The sequence below is a fragment of the Camelina sativa genome, chromosome 1 (assembly GCF_000633955.1).
Source record: "Camelina sativa cultivar DH55 chromosome 1, Cs, whole genome shotgun sequence".
Lineage (NCBI taxonomy): Eukaryota > Viridiplantae > Streptophyta > Magnoliopsida > Brassicales > Brassicaceae > Camelina > Camelina sativa.
This window is the reverse complement of record NC_025685.1, coordinates 16,903,306-16,923,510: the sequence shown is the minus strand read 5'-3', so window position 1 is coordinate 16,923,510 and position 20,205 is coordinate 16,903,306. Positions and strand designations below refer to the sequence as shown.

Here is a 20,205-nt window from a genome sequence, read left to right as displayed (position 1 = left end):
TCAGAAACAACCATAAAATCCATGGTAGATGAAAATGTTATCGTCGTTCTCATAGCTCCCTCAAAAAAGTGTAATCCAAATTTGAAAACACAGAATCGTAAGGAATACCCTCTGAATCTACCGGAACCAGAAGCAACTCCCAAATGTTACGTAAACATGGACACACAAAGAGGGCGTGGTTAATTGTCTCGATCTTGGAATCACATCTCGTGATTTATAATCTTTTATCTAATTATATTAGTATTATAAAATAATTTGTATATTAGATTTATATTAAATAATTTTGTTTAAGCATTGTTACAATAGTTTAATGTTTTTATTTTAACGTTCTATTCAATTTATACATCTTTTAACTTTAGTTTTATAAATTAATTTGAAATTATTTATAATGCGGTTATATATCTATTACAGAAAACATTATTGACTTCATAACAATGATACCAATTGCGATTAGACATACCTAATAGGGCCGACATATCTAGTAGGGCCAAGCCTGTGGGATAATTCAGTATAATCGTGAAAACCACCATATTCGGATTTAAAAATATATGTCCAAAACAAATCGGAAATTTTGATCCATTAAGGCTAAAAGATTTTTGAGGCTAAGAAAAACTTTTTAAATATATTTTGTTTCTCTTTTAGACTTAGTTGGATGGATTTACATCTTATAATGTTAGCCATATTTACTTAATATTTTTATAAATTTTATATGTGATGTTTTTATATGATTTATATGTTAATATTCAAGAAAATTTAAATATTATTTATCCATACAAAACTTGATGATGATAAAAAAAATTTGAATGCATAGAAAGAGAGAAAGATTTAGAGTGCATTAAGAAGAGTCCGTGTAAGTTTAAACAATTTATTTGGTTTTAAACTTTTTTAAAAAAATAAGTTGTGTTTAATGAATACTAGTTTCAAGAGATGTTATAAACTTAAAAGTTTATTTTTCTTTCTTAAAGAGAAACCCTAAAATGTTTGAAAAAATCCTATAATCCTGTTAAAGCGAGACCAGGTTTTAACATATAAGCTTGGAATTTGTTTGGACCAGATTGAGCCGAACTCAAATATGTGCGGATTTTACGGATTTCAAGCGGATTGACTAGGTTAGCCCTTGATATGCCTAATTGCAACACATAAGTATATATGACTGATAAAATCACTACATACCAGTATACCACATTAAAAAATGTAGACTATCTTCAATATATACTTGCAATTTATTTTATACTTTTATTAAGCTTCAATATAAAAAATTTCATAATACAACTTTCATCAAAGTTGATAAGAAAGATTTAACAAATTTAGCTTTTCTCTCTTACACTCCATAGTGCAAATGTAAAAGCGGTGGCACAAAAAGTTTGCACCATCCTGCATTATATCACATATGTAAAACAACATTCCTCTCAATAGGCTGTTCAGAGCTAATCAATATATTTTGTTGACAAGAAATTTTTTTTATCAAAATGCTATCAAAGCTTCATTGATTCTTAGGGGGTGTATTGAATTTGACATTTTACGGAATTTGCTGGGATTTTAATATTTCAAGATTTTGAGAGATTTGAGTGTTATTTTGGGAGATTCTGATATTTTGGCAGAATTTTGAGATTTGGATTTTGGGATTTGGAGAGATTTGATTATTAAATTTTAGGTGATTTTAGAATATACAAAGGAAAGAAAAGAATCACATTTGGGTGATCGGAAATACATGGTGATCGGAGTACATATGCATTACGTACGTCATGTGAAGAATCACATTTCTCAAGGAAACCATCAGAAGAATATCAAAAATTGTAGGCCATGGGAGTTATTAGTAATCAGGAGTCTTGACCAGATAAAGACTAACCTGTGTTTATCTATCAGATCATGTTNATACAAAGGAAAGAAAAGAATCACATTTGGGTGATCGGAAATACATGGTGATCGGAGTACATATGCATTACGTACGTCATGTGAAGAATCACATTTCTCAAGGAAACCATCAGAAGAATATCAAAAATTGTAGGCCATGGGAGTTATTAGTAATCAGGAGTCTTGACCAGATAAAGACTAACCTGTGTTTATCTATCAGATCCTGTCATAGCATCAAACAACCCGCAGCAACTTAGCCATGAAGTCCTTCGGACAACTGGTGGACCAGGCAGCAAAAGACACTGCATACATCAAGAAGATTCATCTAACTAAAAAGAGACGAAAAACATAATGCAAAAAGGATAATAGATGGAAGAGTAACCACCAAATTTTCTACTGGATAAGTTGCTCTCAACTTTTTTGCTTGTTGCAGCAGCGGATCTTGAAAGAGTAACCACCACTTTACTATTATTTTTTTCCAGTCGCGGAGATGGAAGACACTCTCCGTTTTTCTCAGACTTCTTTTTGACCAAGTTTGAGGTCTCATCAACATGCTCGCTCTTTTCAGAGGTCACTGCTTTGGAGAGAGGAACCACCACAGGACATCGAAATCAGCTAAGCTTCAGACAGACCTAGACACGCAGCTCAAGCTAATAAGGATGCTGAACTCAGGAACAGCTTTGACAGACTCAATTACAACGGGAGTGATTTCCGTAACTGGATTACCACAAGCTACACATGTTTGGCTGTGTTTTTTTTAACACCAATTTGATTCGTATAAGCATTTGCTATCATGGGTTCATATAAAGACAAGTTTTTTTTTTTTCACCAATTTGATTTGATTTACGTTTGATGAATTTGATATCATACCATCAAATTAACACCAATTTCATCAAAATGTGAATCAAATCTGCAGTTTTTTTTGGGTTTTTGCAAAATCAAAAGTACCCAAGAGGTTAATTACAAAAGAATTTGAAGCTTTGTATATGATGAAAAGAATCAAGATACAAGACAATTTACTTTTGTCTATGATAAAGTTCCAGATACCATCCATTGATTCCTGCAGAATGTTTGTACCGGAGATTGCACAATACTAATAAATAAGATTTTGCGGGGAAAGAATTGAGCAAGTCCTTTATTAACAAAATGAGGTCGTCAATTACAAAGAGTGAGAGTTCGTCAGCTTACAGGCAAGCTGACGACCAGAAAAATGACTATCTCAAAGATGGAAACGAATTACAAAAGGCAATAAACTCTGTTTTCGATGTGAAGTATTGCTCTCTGGGTAATGTCCGAGAATCAGAATGAGGTTGTCAATAAATGTCTTGAGCTATTTATAGGCGACTCTAGGGTTTTCGTTGTGAATTCCCGAGATTGCCCTCTGCGGAGTGTTAGTGACTTTCTCCCAATTATATCGGGCCAAATAAAATTAATATGTCTTGTTGGACCGAGTGGCATATTGGGCGCAGCCCATGTCAAACACAGAAGATGAACTCAATTACACATCAACAAATTTTAGGATTTTTCCAGAGTAAAGAGAGAAGAGAGAAGAGAGAAGTGAGAAAGAGAGAAAGAGAGAAAGATAGAAAGATAGAAAGAGAGAGGGCGTTTTGTAAAAAAAATTGCCGGTGTCGAAGAAGTTTTTTTTTTTTTGTATATCGAAGAAATAGTTTGAAATTTCACCTTTAAATGTGTGATTTTGTAAAACATATTTTTGAACTAAAAAAGTTACAAAAATCTCCTAAAATCACATTCAATAGATTTTTTAAAAAAAATTTGTGATTTTTTGAATAACAGTAGATTTGAAATGAGATTTATAAATTATTGATTGAATAACAAGAGATTGTAAATAATTTTTATAAATTTCACATTGAATAACATAGGATTTCAAATGATTTTAAAAGATCATCAATTAAATAATATGGGATTTAAAAATATTCCAAAATCTCTTAAAATCCTTAGTTCCATACACCAGCCTTAATGTATTCTTTGGTTTACAATTTCCGTTTTAGAATTCAACCTACTTTTTTTTGTTACTAATTATAACCCATTAATACTTCCAATTCCAAGCCCAATACAAGCCTCTAATTACTTTTATTTATTTTTTCTTATTAAGTTATTTTGTTTTTCTTTTTCTCAATATAAGAGTTTGTTTGTTAAAAAAAAAAATTAAAATGCTTTCTATTTTTCAAAGCCAGAAGTGCCTTTGTTTATTAATTTATTTCTTCTTACCCAAGTGTATTTTCCTCTTCTCTCATACTTCTAAGCCATAATGATTCCCGAAAACTAAAAGATGTCCCTCCTCTTCTTTCATTTTTAAACTAGCAGATTACGGAACAGCCAAAAATGGGATTGAAGAGTTCTGGTTTTGGAGAGTTAACAAATTCTAATAAGAACACATTTTCTATCAATAATCAAAAACATATTACAAACATATATACAGTATTTATAAATTGTTATGTGTTTGATGATTGTAACATCTAGCTATTTTTTAATGCATATTGTGATATCTAATTACGAAATTAAATAGTATTGTTAAATATATCAAGCTTTTTCCATAGCAGCACGGTTAATAGAGTTTCTACTAAATTATATGGAAATGTGTGGTGATAAATGAGTCGTATATGATATAGTAAATTGAATAAGCGTTTCAATAAACAATATTATATTAGTCTTATACGACTAATAGAGTTTATATAGCCTCATATGAAGTGGTTCTTATACACTCAAAAGACCAAAAGAAAAACCTAGCAGCTACAATGTCGAACCACAACCAGCCACAGCCGCCAAAACCTCTGATGAAGCAACAGTCTTTGCCAGCGGAGGTAAACCGCGACGAGGCTTGGCTGCGGATGAAGAAGAGGCATCCATCTGATCGCCTTCGTCGCAGCAAGAGCTGCATCACAAACGACGATATCGAGGAGCTTAAAGGCTGCTTCGACCTAGGGTTTGGGTTTGAGCCAGATTCTCCTGATTTTAGTCCGAGGCTCTCCAAAACAATCCCAGCTCTGGATTTGTACACCGCAATTCACAGACAGTACAACAACCATTTGTCTCGGACCTCGTCATCAGCGTCGGAACCTCACGTCAGCAACTCTAGCACCATGACTATTGTCAACAAAGGTGTATATGTCAGTTTTTTTTTTGAATCACTTCTTCTTTTCTTTTTTTTCGTTTGTTTGATTTTAAGTAAGTTAATTTTGAAAAGGTGATGATGGAAAGATGATGAAGAAGAAGCTGAAACAATGGGCTAAGGTGGTCGCGTGTTCGGCGAGGCACTCCTCCGGCAAACCAAATTGATGAAATAAGAGTTTCTTCTAGTTAAGTCCGAAGAATGGCACTTTTGTAATATAACAAAGTGTTCAATTAATGTTTGTATTCAACCGTTAGTCTAAGTCAAGTGAGATTTGTGAAGTACTCAGGATAAGACAATATCTAGTACGGTCAAACTTAATGTGAGTTAAAAAAACCTTAATTATATTGTTGTTGTTTTGTTTCAACGTTCATATTAATATTATGGAATATAAAATTTACATATAACTTTTTCATTATTTTATATATTCAATATTTATAAAATTATCATAATTTTTTTTCGTACATAGACAATATTTCTTATTTGCGGAATTAGGAATATAAAGTACAGAGATGATAAAAGAATATCACGACAAAATACCGTTAGCTCTAATTCACAAATCACAAATATTAATGATGATTACCGATCAGGAATAATTAATTATGTACTGTACTTTAAACTTCGTTTTAATTTTATGAAATATATAACTCATATAATAATTTTTTCAATGATTTTTCTTCTTTATATTTTCTATTCAATATTAACTATAAAATTTTCCAAAACATAATCTTTTTGGACATATACATCAAATCTTATTTGACGTAGGAATATACATTACATAAATGACAAAAAGTATAATGACAAAATACCGTTATCGTTAATTCATAAATCACAAATATTAATGACGATTGTTGATCATAAACGATTAATTATATTGTATCACAACTGGTTAACGAGTGATTACTATACATCGCTATAATATCAAATAGTTACTGTTAAGTTGTCACTATTATATTAATATATTTTTAGTAACGGAATAAAAGTTTATTAATTAAAAAAAATCAAATGTCTGAAAAGTCTGAAAATTAAAAAATAAATTAAAATTTAAAAGAAGAAATTTAAATTGGATAGAAATAATATAATTTTCAATCATAATTTTTAAAATAAAAAAAATTGTATAATCCTTTAGGAACTTTTACGCCAAATGCTCCAAAATTGTATTTTGGGGAGCTAGTATTGCTGTCTTAATGACTTAATTAATGAAACTTGGCTTTGGTTGCAGAGAAGTATTTTATTTGAGATGCTTATTCAATTCTGCATTTAGGTTTCTTTAAACTTTCTTTTTTTTTTTTTTTTTTTTAACCAAGAGTTTCTTTAAACTTTCAAGTGGCATTTATTTCATATAATTGCATTGGGCATATCAGGGGAGACTATTTGGGCCTCCTAGAGAATGGTCTAACTCTACTACTCGAACATTAATCCAGATAATAAAACACCGAAACGTAGAGATGTGTATAATATAGTCTTGAGGCTCTCTATAGATTTTATGTTTGGTCAAGTTTTGATTTATGGATATTCACGTGGTCAGATTATTCCAAANTTTTTTTTTTTTTTTTTTTTTTGAACCAAGAGTTTCTTTAAACTTTCAAGTGGCATTTATTTCATATAATTGCATTGGGCATATCAGGGGAGACTATTTGGGCCTCCTAGAGAATGGTCTAACTCTACTACTCGAACATTAATCCAGATAATAAAACACCGAAACGTAGAGATGTGTATAATATAGTCTTGAGGCTCTCTATAGATTTTATGTTTGGTCAAGTTTTGATTTATGGATATTCACGTGGTCAGATTATTCCAAAAGATGTGATAGAGATATTTTAGTAGCCAGGAGAGAGGAGGGAGTGTGGAAGCCACACGTGGGAGTAGCGGTGGAGAATAAATTTGGATTGATGAATGGCTGGCGGCTTAGGCCGAACCGGGGAAGGGTCTTTCTCAACTTGTTTCTTTTGTTATTTAGACGTCCTGAGAAGTCATATGTTATGTCCTTAAGATTTTAATAGCTACAAGAGCCACTAGCTATTTTTTAATTCCTAAGTGATAAAATTTGGATGACACAAACCTAAATTTTATTTTTCTTTCAATCCTTAATAGTTATACCAACATAATCATTTCCTTTCTGAGAAATAGATTTGGGTCGAAAGCACTAATTAAGACCGATTTTCACTAATACCTGAATCGAATCAAACCAAATATAACTCAAAAACTCGAATTTAATCAAAAATAATAGAAATTAACCAGAATTTTGTTTTTGAAATTCAGAACCAAAATTAATCGTGAACTGAGCCGAATATTTTCATTTATAGATAATTTCGACATGTCTGTTTTAGAAAAAAAAAATAATAAAAATTCGACATGTCTTTAATCTTCTCGGTTAATCGAATCAACCAAACCAAAGAACCGAAGTCACATGCATAGTGCAAATAATCTAAAGGCAGAAGTATGAGAAAATAAACAATGTTAACGTTTTGGTGTTGTCAAGAAAGAAGACGTTGCGATGATGTTTGGTTCATGTCTCTAGAATAACGCTAAAGAACGCCTATGACTAATACCTAATTAACAATAGATATATCATTTGTTTATTCAAAGTAGTCCATTCATAATACCACACACGACTAGATTGAGATGCTGCTTCACAACTTGTCTTAGTTGTTTAATCAACACTTTTATTTTTTTCTACCTTGTGATATTTTGTGATAAATCATTTTTACTTTAAATCTTATGAGCACATCAGCCTTGAATCTTCTCTAATCATTGAATCATAAACCTTTTATAAATCCCTAATGAGCACATAGACACATTTTTTTGGTAAAAGACTGTAGTAAATCATATTCATTTAAACTCGATTATTATTCAATCTTTTAAAAAAAAAATGTATTGCGCCTTTGAATTTCGACGTTATATTATTATTAAAATTTCTATATGATTTTTTGTAACATTTTATGTTTGAGATATAAGATAAGAAAAAATATTATTAAAGATCGAAGCATCAAATAATATCTCATGTGGAGTACTCATCATTAAAGGAAAAAGTGCTAATTAGTATATTGACACAAAGTCAATGGACGAAGTGAATAAATTATATTATTAATAATACAAAATTTTAAATATATTTTTCAAAAAGAATAAAAAACAAAGAGAGAAATCACAAGTGTCTGTTTCATCCTCACAACATACGCGATTCAGAGAGACTTGACCCTTTGGATTACTCAAGAGCTCATCTCTTCCCTCTACAAAAATGGCCGCACGTCTCAAACCTTCTCCTACCTCCTTCTTCCGCCATGACTTCTTTCTCTCTCACTTTCACAGCTCCTCTCCTCCCTTCTTCCAAACCCAAAAGATCCGTTCTTGTCGCTGCAGCTCAGACCACCGCTCCTGCCGAATCCACCGCATCCGTCGACGCAGATCGGCTTGAGCCAAGGGTTGAGTTGAAAGATGGGTTTTATATTCTCAAGGAGAAGTTTCGCAAAGGGATCAATCCTCAGGAGAAGGTTAAGATCGAGAGAGAGCCAATGAAGCTGTTTATGGAGAATGGTATTGAAGAGCTTGCTAAGAAGTCAATGGAAGAGCTTGATAGTGAAAAGTCTTCTAAAGATGATATTGATGTTAGACTCAAGTGGCTTGGTCTCTTCCACCGTAGAAAGCATCAGTGTATGTTCTCTAATCCTCTGTTTTTGAGTTGTGGGATCTAATAGTGGAAAGGTTTTGTCTTTACTCTTAATCTTTAGTACATTTGGATTTATCTATTTTTGGTGTTGTTGTTGCAGATGGTAAGTTTATGATGAGGTTGAAGTTACCAAATGGTGTGACTACAAGTGCACAGACTCGGTATTTAGCGAGTGTGATTAGGAAGTATGGTGTAGATGGTTGTGCTGATGTGACAACTAGACAGAACTGGCAGATCCGTGGTGTTGTGTTGCCTGATGTGCCTGAGATCTTGAAAGGTCTTGCTTCTGTCGGGTTAACGAGTCTTCAAAGTGGAATGGATAATGTTAGGAACCCTGTTGGGAATCCTATAGCTGGGATTGACCCGGAGGAGATTGTTGATACTAGGCCTTACACGAATCTTCTTTCTCAGTTTATCACTGCTAATTCTCAAGGCAATCCAGATTTCACCAACTTGTGAGTTACATTTTTGGGTTGTTGATGCTAAGATTGAGTATGTGAATGTATTAGCTAAAAGGGTTTTTGTTTTTGTTTAATTGCAGGCCAAGAAAGTGGAATGTGTGTGTGGTGGGGACTCATGATCTCTATGAGCATCCACATATCAATGATCTAGCGTACATGCCTGCCACTAAAGATGGCCGGTTTGGATTCAATTTGCTTGTTGGAGGATTCTTTAGTCCCAAAAGATGTGAAGAAGCTATTCCTCTTGATGCTTGGGTACCTGCTGATGATGTTCTTCCACTCTGCAAAGCTGTTCTAGAGGCCTACAGAGATCTTGGAACTCGAGGAAGCCGACAGAAGACAAGAATGATGTGGCTTATCGATGAACTTGTAAGTACATTCTTCTTCTTGCAATCATTTACTTGTTTTGAAGTTATTGATTGTTGATTTTGTCTGCAAACGAAAATGTATAGGGTGTTGAAGGATTTAGAGCTGAAGTAGAGAAGAGAATGCCAAATGGGAAACTTGAGAGAGGATCTTCAGAGGATCTTGTGAATAAACAATGGGAGAGGAGAGACTATTTTGGAGTCCACCCTCAGAAACAAGAAGGTCTTAGCTTCATTGGCCTTCATGTTCCGGTTGGTAGGCTACAAGCTGATGACATGGATGAGCTTGCTCGGTTAGCTGACACCTACGGCTCAGGGGAGCTTAGACTCACGGTAGAGCAAAACATCATTATCCCAAATGTGGAAACCTCGAAAACTGAAGCTTTGCTTCAAGAGCCGTTTCTCAAGAACAGGTTCTCACCTGAGCCATCTATCCTTATGAAAGGCTTAGTTGCTTGTACTGGTAACCAGTTTTGTGGACAAGCTATCATCGAGACAAAACTAAGAGCTTTAAAAGTGACAGAAGAAGTAGAGAGACTTGTATCTGTGCCAAGACCGATAAGGATGCATTGGACAGGATGTCCCAACACTTGCGGACAAGTCCAAGTTGCAGATATCGGGTTTATGGGATGCTTGACACGTGGTGATGAAGGAAAGCCAGTTGAGGGAGCCGATGTGTATGTCGGGGGACGTATAGGAAGTGACTCGCATATAGGAGAGATCTATAAGAAAGGTGTTCGTGTCACGGATTTGGTTCCATTGGTGGCTGAGATCCTAATCAAAGAGTTTGGTGCCGTGCCTAGAGAGAGAGAAGAGAATGAAGATTGATTCAAAAAGGCTATTGGGATTCTTAATAAGTCAAAGAGGCCTATGAATGGTTCTCTCACTGGTTTGAGACTTTGATACTTGATACTTGTATTTGTGCCCATAATTTTGGGTTTTGTAGCTCCCCTTTGTTGTAACTTTGTAACATTGTCCTTGGTTGTTTTGTAATATCTAGTTTTTATTAATGTAGTATAAATTATGATTCTTTACCGTAATTCTGTCTTGATGCAACCTACACATTTGATTTAATTAATTGACCTAATCACTTAAATCAAAGCCAAATCAAATATAGTAACCAAAATTAAATTAATACTACAATTTATAAAACACTATTTACGTGGGTAGACAAAATATATTTAAAACTAGTTAAAACTAGTTGAAAAATAAGTAACACATTGCATATTGATTTTATATTTTATTTGGTATTTTTTTCACCGAATTTAAATTTCACGCACTACATCTTATAATACAATTTAGCTTTATATTACATAATCAGAAAATCGGATTTAAAATCAGATTTGAATCTTGTACTTCCTGTTAATGGATAAGACATATTTGGTGCAAAAAAAAAAATATTAATAAGACATAACTTTCATATCAAAATAATATGTGCATCATATCAAACTTATATTGTACTTAGTATTAAAAATAAATAAAAGACAAGAAAGCATAATTAGCAAAGAGAAAAATTTGTAAATACTAAAAAACTAAAATTATTAGAAATATATTTGTTTATGTATGAATCTCATACATAATTAAAATTTTTATTTTCTTTAGACGTGAAAAAGATGATTATCTAATTTCAGTTTTAAAGACGTTTTGATCATGTGTGATGATTTTCTTTTCTAATTGACAACTAATATTATCTCATGGTTAAAACGTTCATTGTTGGAAACATAAATCTCCCCAAAATCATCTATCTATCTCAATTTCTCAGTAATCATCTATCTCAGTTTTTAGCCATCTTTGTTAAATCCCCCAAACTCTTAGAAACAATCTTCATAAAAAAATACCAAGATATAAACAATGACAAATATATTTTGGTGTTAGATTAACACACGATTTAAGAAAATCATATTTACATAGACGTAACAAATTGATTAAACTTTATATATATATATATATATATATTGAGTATCATTAGTAGCTTTAAACGATTAGAAAGTCATCACGAAAATGATAACTAAGAATGACAATTTCATGTGTTATTGGCAAAATAGATTATTAATTGAGTTTGCTTTAGACGTAGATTTTTTTTTCCAGACACAACTATCGAGAAACTCTCTCCGAACATGGTTTCTGACGCCAGAGGTGGCGCAAAACGCCGGCGTCGGGAGTTTGCTCCTCTGATCTACTTGCTTTGTTTAGTGTTTGCTATTCTTAGTTGGTTTCCGATGCATTCAGCTTCATTGTTATCCTTGCAAACCTTGTCTCAACCACCACAAACCTTCCTTCCTTCCCTCTTTGTCCCTCAACGACGGCAGAAGACAATGGGGTCCGGCGTTTGCCCTCCCATCTCCATCTCTGTTCACAACTTCTATGAGGGCAATTTTTTTATTCAAGCGTTGCAAGCTTCAAGGTGAATCATACTCTCTTCGCTCAACCATATACCTACAAATCTGATCCAAGTCCCCAGAAGAACGCTCACACCGGACTTCGTTGATGGCAGGAGGCATCCCTCTTGGACCATCAGATGTGCCATGTTCGGTGGAGTTGTCGACGGCACACGACGGTTCTCTCTTCTGGACGGGAAGCTTAGGCTTCTCCGAATGCATTTACTCGAGAAAGATGGTGAGAGTTATCACCCATTCAATTGGACGCTTCAGATCCTTTCCAACAACTACTCTGTCAAGATCCAACCTCTCCTCATATCCGACGGAGGCCTCCGTCTCCGATCAGTTGCCGTTGGTGACTTTAAATCGGGACAGTTTACAGCCGCTCGTTCCGTTGAAAAGGCAGTAAGCACAAGGCAAAACCCTAATTGCTAAGTTGGGTTTCTCCTTTGTGGTAGGCCCATCACTTTCTGGCCCACTGATTTATCTTTCTCGGTCCAACAATGATCTTATGGATATGGCCTCTACAACAAGCTGACCCAGGTTTGCTCTACTTATTTAGCTGTCAAACCCTAATTTATTGCTGCTTCACTTCCTTGTTGAGAATGGCCGAAGACTCCTTCCTCACTTTGTGTTGAAACCAATAGTTAGTTTAGACAAATACAATCATCTAATCCTCGTGAAAGAAAATCTTAGTGTTCTAGTACTAATCCCAAAACCTTTTTATCCGTCTAAGAAACCTTTGTTGCAACTATCCTCTTCAATAGAAAGAACATTTGCTAGACCTTCGACCTCCTTCCTGACCAAGGCCAAGGATCCCTTATCAACGTCACTATCTCCTATTTGGAATGTGACCATTCAACAATCTCCCAAAATCTTCGTGGAATTGGTTTCGACTCACTATTCAATCGCTTGTGACAAGCTGCTATCTTGTTCTTGTCTCCGATGTATGGATCTATGGTCGTTTTACTCTATCTATGTTACCTATCAGTCTCTTGAAAGAGTTCTAGTATTGATCTTTGTTGTATCCAACTATAAAGTTGATGTTTGCTTCTTTGTATTTGTTTTGGCTTGAACGAATGAAGTATATTTTTGTCCAAAAAAAAAAAAAGAATGACAATTTCATTAGATCGAGACTGATTATGAAAATCAAAACTAACAGATTTTAATTATTTGTTAGCCAATAATAAGGCTCTCGTATAAAAGCAGGTGTAATTTCACTTATTCATCATTGACTTTTATGGTTAGTAATGTATTTGTTGACATGTTTTTAATTCCATATTTGTCTTATTCACTATTGATGTAACCTTCTAACTATTATAAAATATTAAATAAATTATATTATTAAATAATGACGAGGATGCCACAAGCTACGGAACTACTATATTAATAAAATTATTTTTAAAATATTTAAGCAAAAGTTTATATAATTTACTTAACAAAAAATCAATTAAAATGTTGTATCATTTTAATTGTATATCTAAATAGATACTTTTTAAACCAAAATGTACTGAATTAATTTCGGTTTGTTTTGTAATTACATCTACTTTGAAGTTGAACCAAAACTTCGGAATCAACCTCAACATTAAAATGAAATAACCAATCCCAAATTAAACCGCGAATTGGACCAAAAGATTGCATCATCAGTTATAAACCGCGTGAACCTCTTCAATTCGTCTACCCCTGCGCCATGAGAAGGTTCACATTCCCCCGCCACCGAATCTCAATTCTTTCCGGCACCGGCTATTGTCCTACCGCCTCATGTATCTCTTCTTTGGCCCTAACGTCAATCACCGAGTCAGATTCACCGCCGATAACTTATCATACTTTGCTCGACTCGATAAGATCTTCTCAGTGGCATTTCGTCGAACACCTTGCAGACAAACTCACACCTTGGCTTGTATCAACAACTCTGCTCAACCTCGTCAAGACTCCTGATTTAGCCTTCAACTTCGTCAACCACATCGATCTGCGTCGCCTGGACTTTCAAACACAGTGTCTAGCCATCGCTGTTGTCTCTAAGCTCTCTTCTCCCAAACCCGTTACTCAGTTGCTGAAAGAAGCTCTTAATAAGAACTCAGTTAGAGACCTTTTCGATGAACTGGTGCTTGCCCGTGATCGATTGGAGACGAAAAGCACGATTCTTTTCGATCTTCTAGTTAGATGTTGCTGTCAACTGAGAATGGTGGATGAAGCTATAGAGTGCTTTTACCTGATGAAGGAGAAAGGTTTTGATCTCAAAACTGAAACTTGTAACTGTATTTTGAGTTTGTTATCAAGGTTGAATCGTACAGAGAGTGCTTGGGTCTTCTATGCTGATATGTATAGGATGGAGATTAAGTCAAATGTATACACTTTCAATATAATGATCAATGCATTGTGCAAAGAAGGGAAGTTAAAGAAGGCCAAAGAGTTTTTATGGATCATGGAGAGTTTTGGAACTAAGCCTACCATTGTCACTTACAACAGTCTTGTTCAAGGGTATTCTCTGAGAGGACGAATCGAAGGAGCTCGTTTGATTATCAATGAAATGAAATCTAAAGGCTTTCAACCAGATTTGCAGACATATAATCCGATTCTGTCTTGGATGTGTAATGAAGGAAGAGCCTCTGAGATGTTGAGGGAGATGAAAGGGATTGGGTTGGTTCCGGACTCTGTTTCCTATAATATTTTGATCCGTGGTTGTAGTAACAATGGGGATTTGGAGACTGCTTTTGCTTATAGGGATGAGATGGTGAAACAAGGTATGGAGCCTACGTTTTATACTTACAACACATTGATTCATGGTTTGTTCATGGAGAATAAGATAGAAGCTGCTGAAATATTGATAAGGGAGATTAGAGAGAAGGGTATTGCATTGGATTCTGTTACTTACAATATACTAATTAATGGATATTGCCAGCATGGAGATGCAAAGAAAGCATTTGCTTTGCACGATGAAATGCTGACTGATGGAGTTCAGCCTACGCAGTTTACTTATACGTCGCTTATTTATGTCCTTTGTAGAAGAAATAAAACTAGGGAGGCCGATGAGTTGTTTGGGAAAGTTCTAGGGATGAGAATGAAGCCTGATCTTGTGATGATGAACACCTTGATGGATGGTCACTGTGCTACAGGCAACATGGACCGTGCGTTTTCACTGCTTAAGGAGATGGACAGGATGAATGTCAATCCTGATGATGTGACATACAATTGCTTGATGCGAGGGCTCTGTGGAGAAGGAAAGTTTGAGGAAGCTCGTGAGCTGATGGGGGAGATGAAGAGAAGAGGAATCAAACCTGACCACATTAGTTACAACACTCTAATAAGTGGGTATAGTAAGAAAGGGGATACAAAGCATGCTTTTATGGTTCGGGATGAGATGTTGAGTCTCGGATTTAATCCTACTCTTCTCACCTACAATGCTTTGTTAAAAGGTTTGAGTAAAAACCAGGATGGTGAACTCGCAGAGGAGCTACTAAGGGAAATGAAAAGTGAAGGCATTACTCCTAATGACAGCTCCTTCTGCTCTGTCATTGAGGCAATGTCTAATTTGGATGCAGAAAAATCTGCTAATTGATTGGTCATGGCAAATTAAAGACCATTGTAAGCTTAGGCCATGATCTTTTTACATAAGAGATGCATATTTAGCTGCTGAAAAGTCAGTAAGGAAGATCTGCGGTTCCACTAACTAATCATAAAAGTATGAATTAAAAATCATATTCATTATGTATTGACTATGACTACTATTTGGCAAAATTTAGAAGTAAAATTAATTTTATGTAAAATGAGTTTAATTCCATAGAACACAACCACATAAAGATCAGAACATGTTGATGGTTCAATTCGGATTTAAGTGTTACTCTATTGGTTTGATTTTGAAAATAAAAATTAAATAGTGTTAAATATATGATAATTAATTTTACATCTTCTCAAATTTATTCAATGTATCTTTTTCTTTTGACTAGCACTAGTGTTACGGATTTTATTCCTTGTTTAAAGTTTAAAGAATATTTAAATAAACTCTTGCGTGTCTTCACATACAGTAAAAAAAATCAAAATCAAAGAGTGACCATGGCAATAAAAAAATTAAAACTCGCATGGGTAGAGAATGAGAAATCAAGAGAGGAGAAATTGAAGAAAAAGAGGGTAGGGTTAATGAAAAAGGTAAAAGAACTTATGATATTGTGTGATGTAATGGCGTGCATTATCATGTTCAGCCCTAAGGAGGTTGAGCCAATGGTGTGGCCGTCTGTTGAGAAGGCTCATGGTCTCCTCGAAATTTTCTTTTCCTTACCGGAGATCAAAAATAAGAAAAAAGAGATGAATCTTGAGTCATACCTGAAAGAAAAGAAAGAGAAGGTTCACGAGCAATTCTTGAAGAGTAATAAGAAGCACATGGGTTACGTCATTGATCAGCTGATGGTGCAACTGCATCGTGGTCGAAGAATTGATGATCTTGACTTAAGTGAGATTTTCGCGTTGATATCTTTCTCAAGGGATGATATCATACTTCGCAGGAAAGAGCTAAAATTTGTGCAATATTCTCCTCTTCGCTATCCACCGATTCTTCCATTTGAGGCACATTTCAAGGAACCCAGGAACACCAGATATGATGAGAGATCTTGGAAGACTGATGAAGAAACAAAAATAATTAGCATTGGTAATACACTAAGGGAAAATCAAAGCCATTACTTGATTGATAAATGGGTTTTTTCCAGATCCTTTAACGCCTAAGCCAAGAAACGACCAAGAGATCAGGATGGGTATGATATCTCACAACAAAAACCATGACCATGTTCTATACCAAGGAAACAATAGCAACGAAAACCCTGATTTGGATATAGCCCCAGTTGGGTCCCCAATGTTGACCTTTCATGGTTTTGATGGGCCAATCTCTCAACAGTTAAAAGATCATGCCATGCTTGATAATCCTACTATGTCTATGAGGCAACCAAGGCAACACCTTTCTGATTTCATGAGCCATGAGTTTGGAGTAAATGGAGGAAGCACTGTTAGCATCGACGATTCATAATTTCTCGAGAGGAGCAACAATGTATCAATCAACAACGATACCCACCAAGAGCCACCTCTTAATGGAAATTTTTTTGGAGAGTGTAATGATGAGGAAGATAATGCTGATGTGAGGTCGTTTGATATCAATAAGGTTTGGCCATCTGTTAACAATCAACATTTCTAGATTTAGAGCTGGTATATGTTTTAAGTTTTGTATGCAAGTTTTTCAACTATGTTTTCTCTGCTTCAATAATGATTACCTTGAAAACTTTTGATCTTTATTTGAAATTGTGTTTGATTGTTTGTGAAATTATGAACCATTAAATTATTTCATTTTCAGTATTGTTTATAATGATGATCAACTAGTACGTAACTTTGGGACACCCAAATAGAGGTCATATCTTTGATTAGAGCATCATTATTGGTGATACTCAATATGAGTGTCTTAAACTTTTTTTATAATTATTTTTATTTTTATTTTCATAAAAATGTCTAAAAGAAGGGATCAATTTATAGTTTTGTTGTTAAAAAGAAAGATGTTTGCAAAAACGTTCCGAGTATTTCTCGGGATATCATAAGATTCACCAAAATCATCTGTTACTATGGATATTTGACAAATATACTTCAAAATCTCCAAGCAAAGGGAGGAAGTGGGGACTTCAATCAAAATCTCTACCCGGGATAATCGGTTCCCAGTGGATCTGGCTGGTACAATCCTCCCACTTCTCCACTAATCAGTCCCCCCTGGTTTTGCCCCTAAATCAAATGTGGTTACATCGGAGGTTTTAACAGAGATGAAGAAATATCAATTTTCAGGTGATCCTACACTAGTAGGACAAAGAGAACAAATTTTGTGTATGACTCTTGACTCCATTGCGTCTGATACTCGTGTTCAAAACTCATTGTTGCGGTTGGAGTCTCCTCCGGTTTTAATATAGTGTCTGAGTAAAGGAAAAGTTCTGGTGTTTGAATACCAACATCTTGGTGTAAATACAAATTCAGAGAGCTGTACAAAGGCAAGAAATAGGACAGTGGAGATCCAGGGGAATGAGGACTCACTGAGTCCATTCATGGTACAAAGGGAAGATATGGTCACAGACAATGATGTTTTCAGATCAGAAGCTCTTAGATATAATTACAAGGAATTTCTATCCCTAAAAGGAAGGTGGAAAAGGAGAATGTAGGTTCAGCAAAGCTCATGAAGCAAGACATGACTGTCAGAGAGAGTGTGGTTGAGGACTCTGTTGGGGATCTAGGTAGTGGTGACGGTTTAAGGGATGTGTTTGAAGGTTTGGATAAAACGACTGTATGCGACTCGCGACAAGCTAGTTTGGTGGTTCTCCAGAAAACACCTGCATATCAATGAGTATAACCAATTGGAACTGCCAAGGAATTGGAAGCACCTCGATAGTTTGACGTCTGAAAGAAATGCTTCGTGAAAATTTCTTGGACTTTTTGTTTCTCCTGGAGAATAAAACTCAAGTGATCATGTTTTTGGAGTTAATGATTGGTTGGGGTATGACCAAGTCCATATTGTGGATCCAGTTGGTTTAAGTGGGGGTTTGGCCCTGTTTTGGAAAGATATGTACTCAGTGGAGGTTCTACAATCAAACTCGAGGATGATTGATATAAAAATCACTTAAGGAACATTAAATTTTTTCTATGGCGATCTGGCAAGACACTTAAGATTGGAGGTATGGGAGCGGCTCATACGGATTAGCATACAAAGATATGAACCATGGATGTGTACAGGGGATTTCAACGAAATCATGGATAATTCATAGAAATTGGGAGGTCCAAGACCCGAGAGAGTTCCTTTTTCCCATTTAGGACGATGGCAAGAAGCTGCAGGATTAAGGAGGTTCCAAGCTTTGGGAATCAAATTTCTTAAGGTGGCAGATGGGAAGATGTGTGGGTACAATGTCATTTGGATAGATGTTTTGGTAACAGTGGATGAATTGACTTATTACCAAGAACAAACACAAAATATCTTGATCTTATGGGCTCGAACCATAGACCAATAATTACTAGATTGGTTGGAGATGAAGTGCAGTTTTGAGGTAGATTTATGTTTGAAGAGATAATCTCAGTGGAGGGGGGGGGGGTACAAGTTCAGGAAAGACAGTAACAAAGGTTCTGGCAAGATCTAGGATAGCACTCTCATATTGGAAGAGAATAAACTCTACTAATTCCCTCTCGAGGAATCCAAAGAGTTTTGGAGAGTTGATGGATGGGATGGAAGTGCGAGTGACAAAAGAAATGAATAGGCAACTAACAACAAAAATTTCAGCTCAGGAAATTAAGCAAGCAACTTTCAATATCAAAGGAGACAATGCTCCATGTGTTGATGTTTGGACGGGAGCTTTCTTTAGACGTTATTGCTCAATTGTAGGAGAAGATGTTATTACTGAGGTGCAAGGCTTCTTTACTACAGGAAATTTTCCTCAATAATGGAATCATACGCAACTATGCCTTATACCAAAGAAGCCAAATGCAAACTAGACGTCGGACATGCGACCCATAAGTCTTTTTTTGGTGTTGTATAAAATAGTCTCGAAGGTTCTATGCACTCGTCTTAAGCATTGTCTGCGAGCACTGGTGTCGGAAACTCAGGGTGCTTTTGTATCAGGAAGGCTGATCTCAGATAATATCTTGATCGCTCATGAGATAATTCATGCACTAAAATAAACAAAAAGTTTAATGAAGATTTCATTGCTATCAAGTCTGACATGTCGAAAGCCTATGATAGAGTTGAGTGGTACTTCCTGGAGCATCTCTTCCTCAAGATGGGTTTTCATGCTCAATGGGTACAGGGGAAAATGTATTGTGTTCGCTCAGTAACTTTCTCAGTTCTAATCAATGGCAGCGATTAAGGTTTATTAAACCAGAGCGAGAAATCTGACAAGGGGACTCTTTGTCACTTTTACTATTCATAATCTGCACATAGGCTTTGGTACATTTAATGAATAGGCGACAGATGCAATCTCGCATCACTGATTTCCGTTTTAACACGGAGTGTCCAACAATCCAACACCTCTTGTTTACGGATGATAGCCTTTTCATCAGCCGTGCAACAAAGGAGGAATGTGAAGAGATACTCAATTACCTGGCGCTATATTGTAAGACATCTGGTCAAATGATTAACTTCTTGAAATCTGCTATAACTTTTGGGAAGAAAACCTCTAATGAAGTCAAACATATGGTTAAGTAGACTCTAAATACTGCAATAGAGGGAGGAGCAAGAACCTATTTAGGGCTGCCAAATTTTTTTAGTGGATCAAATTAAGCCCACCTTGCTTTCATTGGGGATAAGTTGAAGAACAGACTCCAAGGTTGGTATGCTAAATCCTTA

The 20,205-nt window shown here is 35.2% G+C and overlaps 4 protein-coding genes across 4 annotated transcripts; all 4 read left to right on the top strand.

The window, feature by feature from the left end:
* LOC104792814 lies at window positions 4,601–5,318 on the top strand. Its single transcript, XM_010519046.1, has 2 exons — window positions 4,601–4,977; window positions 5,063–5,318. The coding sequence occupies exons 1-2, from the start codon at window positions 4,614–4,616 to the stop codon at window positions 5,152–5,154; spliced, it is 456 nt and encodes a 151-aa protein (XP_010517348.1). The 5' UTR covers window positions 4,601–4,613; the 3' UTR covers window positions 5,155–5,318.
* Window positions 8,269–10,520, top strand: LOC104792805 (ferredoxin--nitrite reductase, chloroplastic). Its single transcript, XM_010519034.2, has 4 exons — window positions 8,269–8,638; window positions 8,755–9,109; window positions 9,196–9,484; window positions 9,568–10,520. Exons 1-4 carry the CDS (start codon window positions 8,269–8,271, stop codon window positions 10,306–10,308), a joined length of 1,755 nt encoding a protein of 584 aa, XP_010517336.1. The 3' UTR covers window positions 10,309–10,520.
* On the top strand, window positions 13,471–15,566 carry LOC104792797 (pentatricopeptide repeat-containing protein At2g15630, mitochondrial-like). Its single transcript, XM_010519022.2, has one exon. It carries the CDS (start codon window positions 13,549–13,551, stop codon window positions 15,415–15,417), a length of 1,869 nt encoding a protein of 622 aa, XP_010517324.1. The 5' UTR covers window positions 13,471–13,548; the 3' UTR covers window positions 15,418–15,566.
* On the top strand, window positions 15,912–16,872 carry LOC104708939 (agamous-like MADS-box protein AGL80). Its single transcript, XM_019232380.1, has 2 exons — window positions 15,912–16,500; window positions 16,559–16,872. Exons 1-2 carry the CDS (start codon window positions 15,912–15,914, stop codon window positions 16,870–16,872), a joined length of 903 nt encoding a protein of 300 aa, XP_019087925.1.

Bases quoted from the DNA above. Each gene is read 5' to 3' on its own strand.
- LOC104792814 (XM_010519046.1), top strand. From the start codon at position 4,614: ATGTCGAACCACAACCAGCCACAGCCGCCAAAACCTCTGATGAAGCAA. The intron at 4,978-5,062 runs GTGTATATGTCA...AATTTTGAAAAG, and splicing joins CATGACTATTGTCAACAAAG to GTGATGATGGAAAGATGATG.
- LOC104792805 (XM_010519034.2), top strand. From the start codon at position 8,269: ATGACTTCTTTCTCTCTCACTTTCACAGCTCCTCTCCTCCCTTCTTCC. The intron at 8,639-8,754 runs GTATGTTCTCTA...TTGTTGTTGCAG, and splicing joins CCACCGTAGAAAGCATCAGT to ATGGTAAGTTTATGATGAGG. The intron at 9,110-9,195 runs GTGAGTTACATT...GTTTAATTGCAG, and splicing joins AATCCAGATTTCACCAACTT to GCCAAGAAAGTGGAATGTGT.
- LOC104792797 (XM_010519022.2), top strand. From the start codon at position 13,549: ATGAGAAGGTTCACATTCCCCCGCCACCGAATCTCAATTCTTTCCGGC.
- LOC104708939 (XM_019232380.1), top strand. From the start codon at position 15,912: ATGGCAATAAAAAAATTAAAACTCGCATGGGTAGAGAATGAGAAATCA. The intron at 16,501-16,558 runs GTAATACACTAA...GGTTTTTTCCAG, and splicing joins AACAAAAATAATTAGCATTG to ATCCTTTAACGCCTAAGCCA.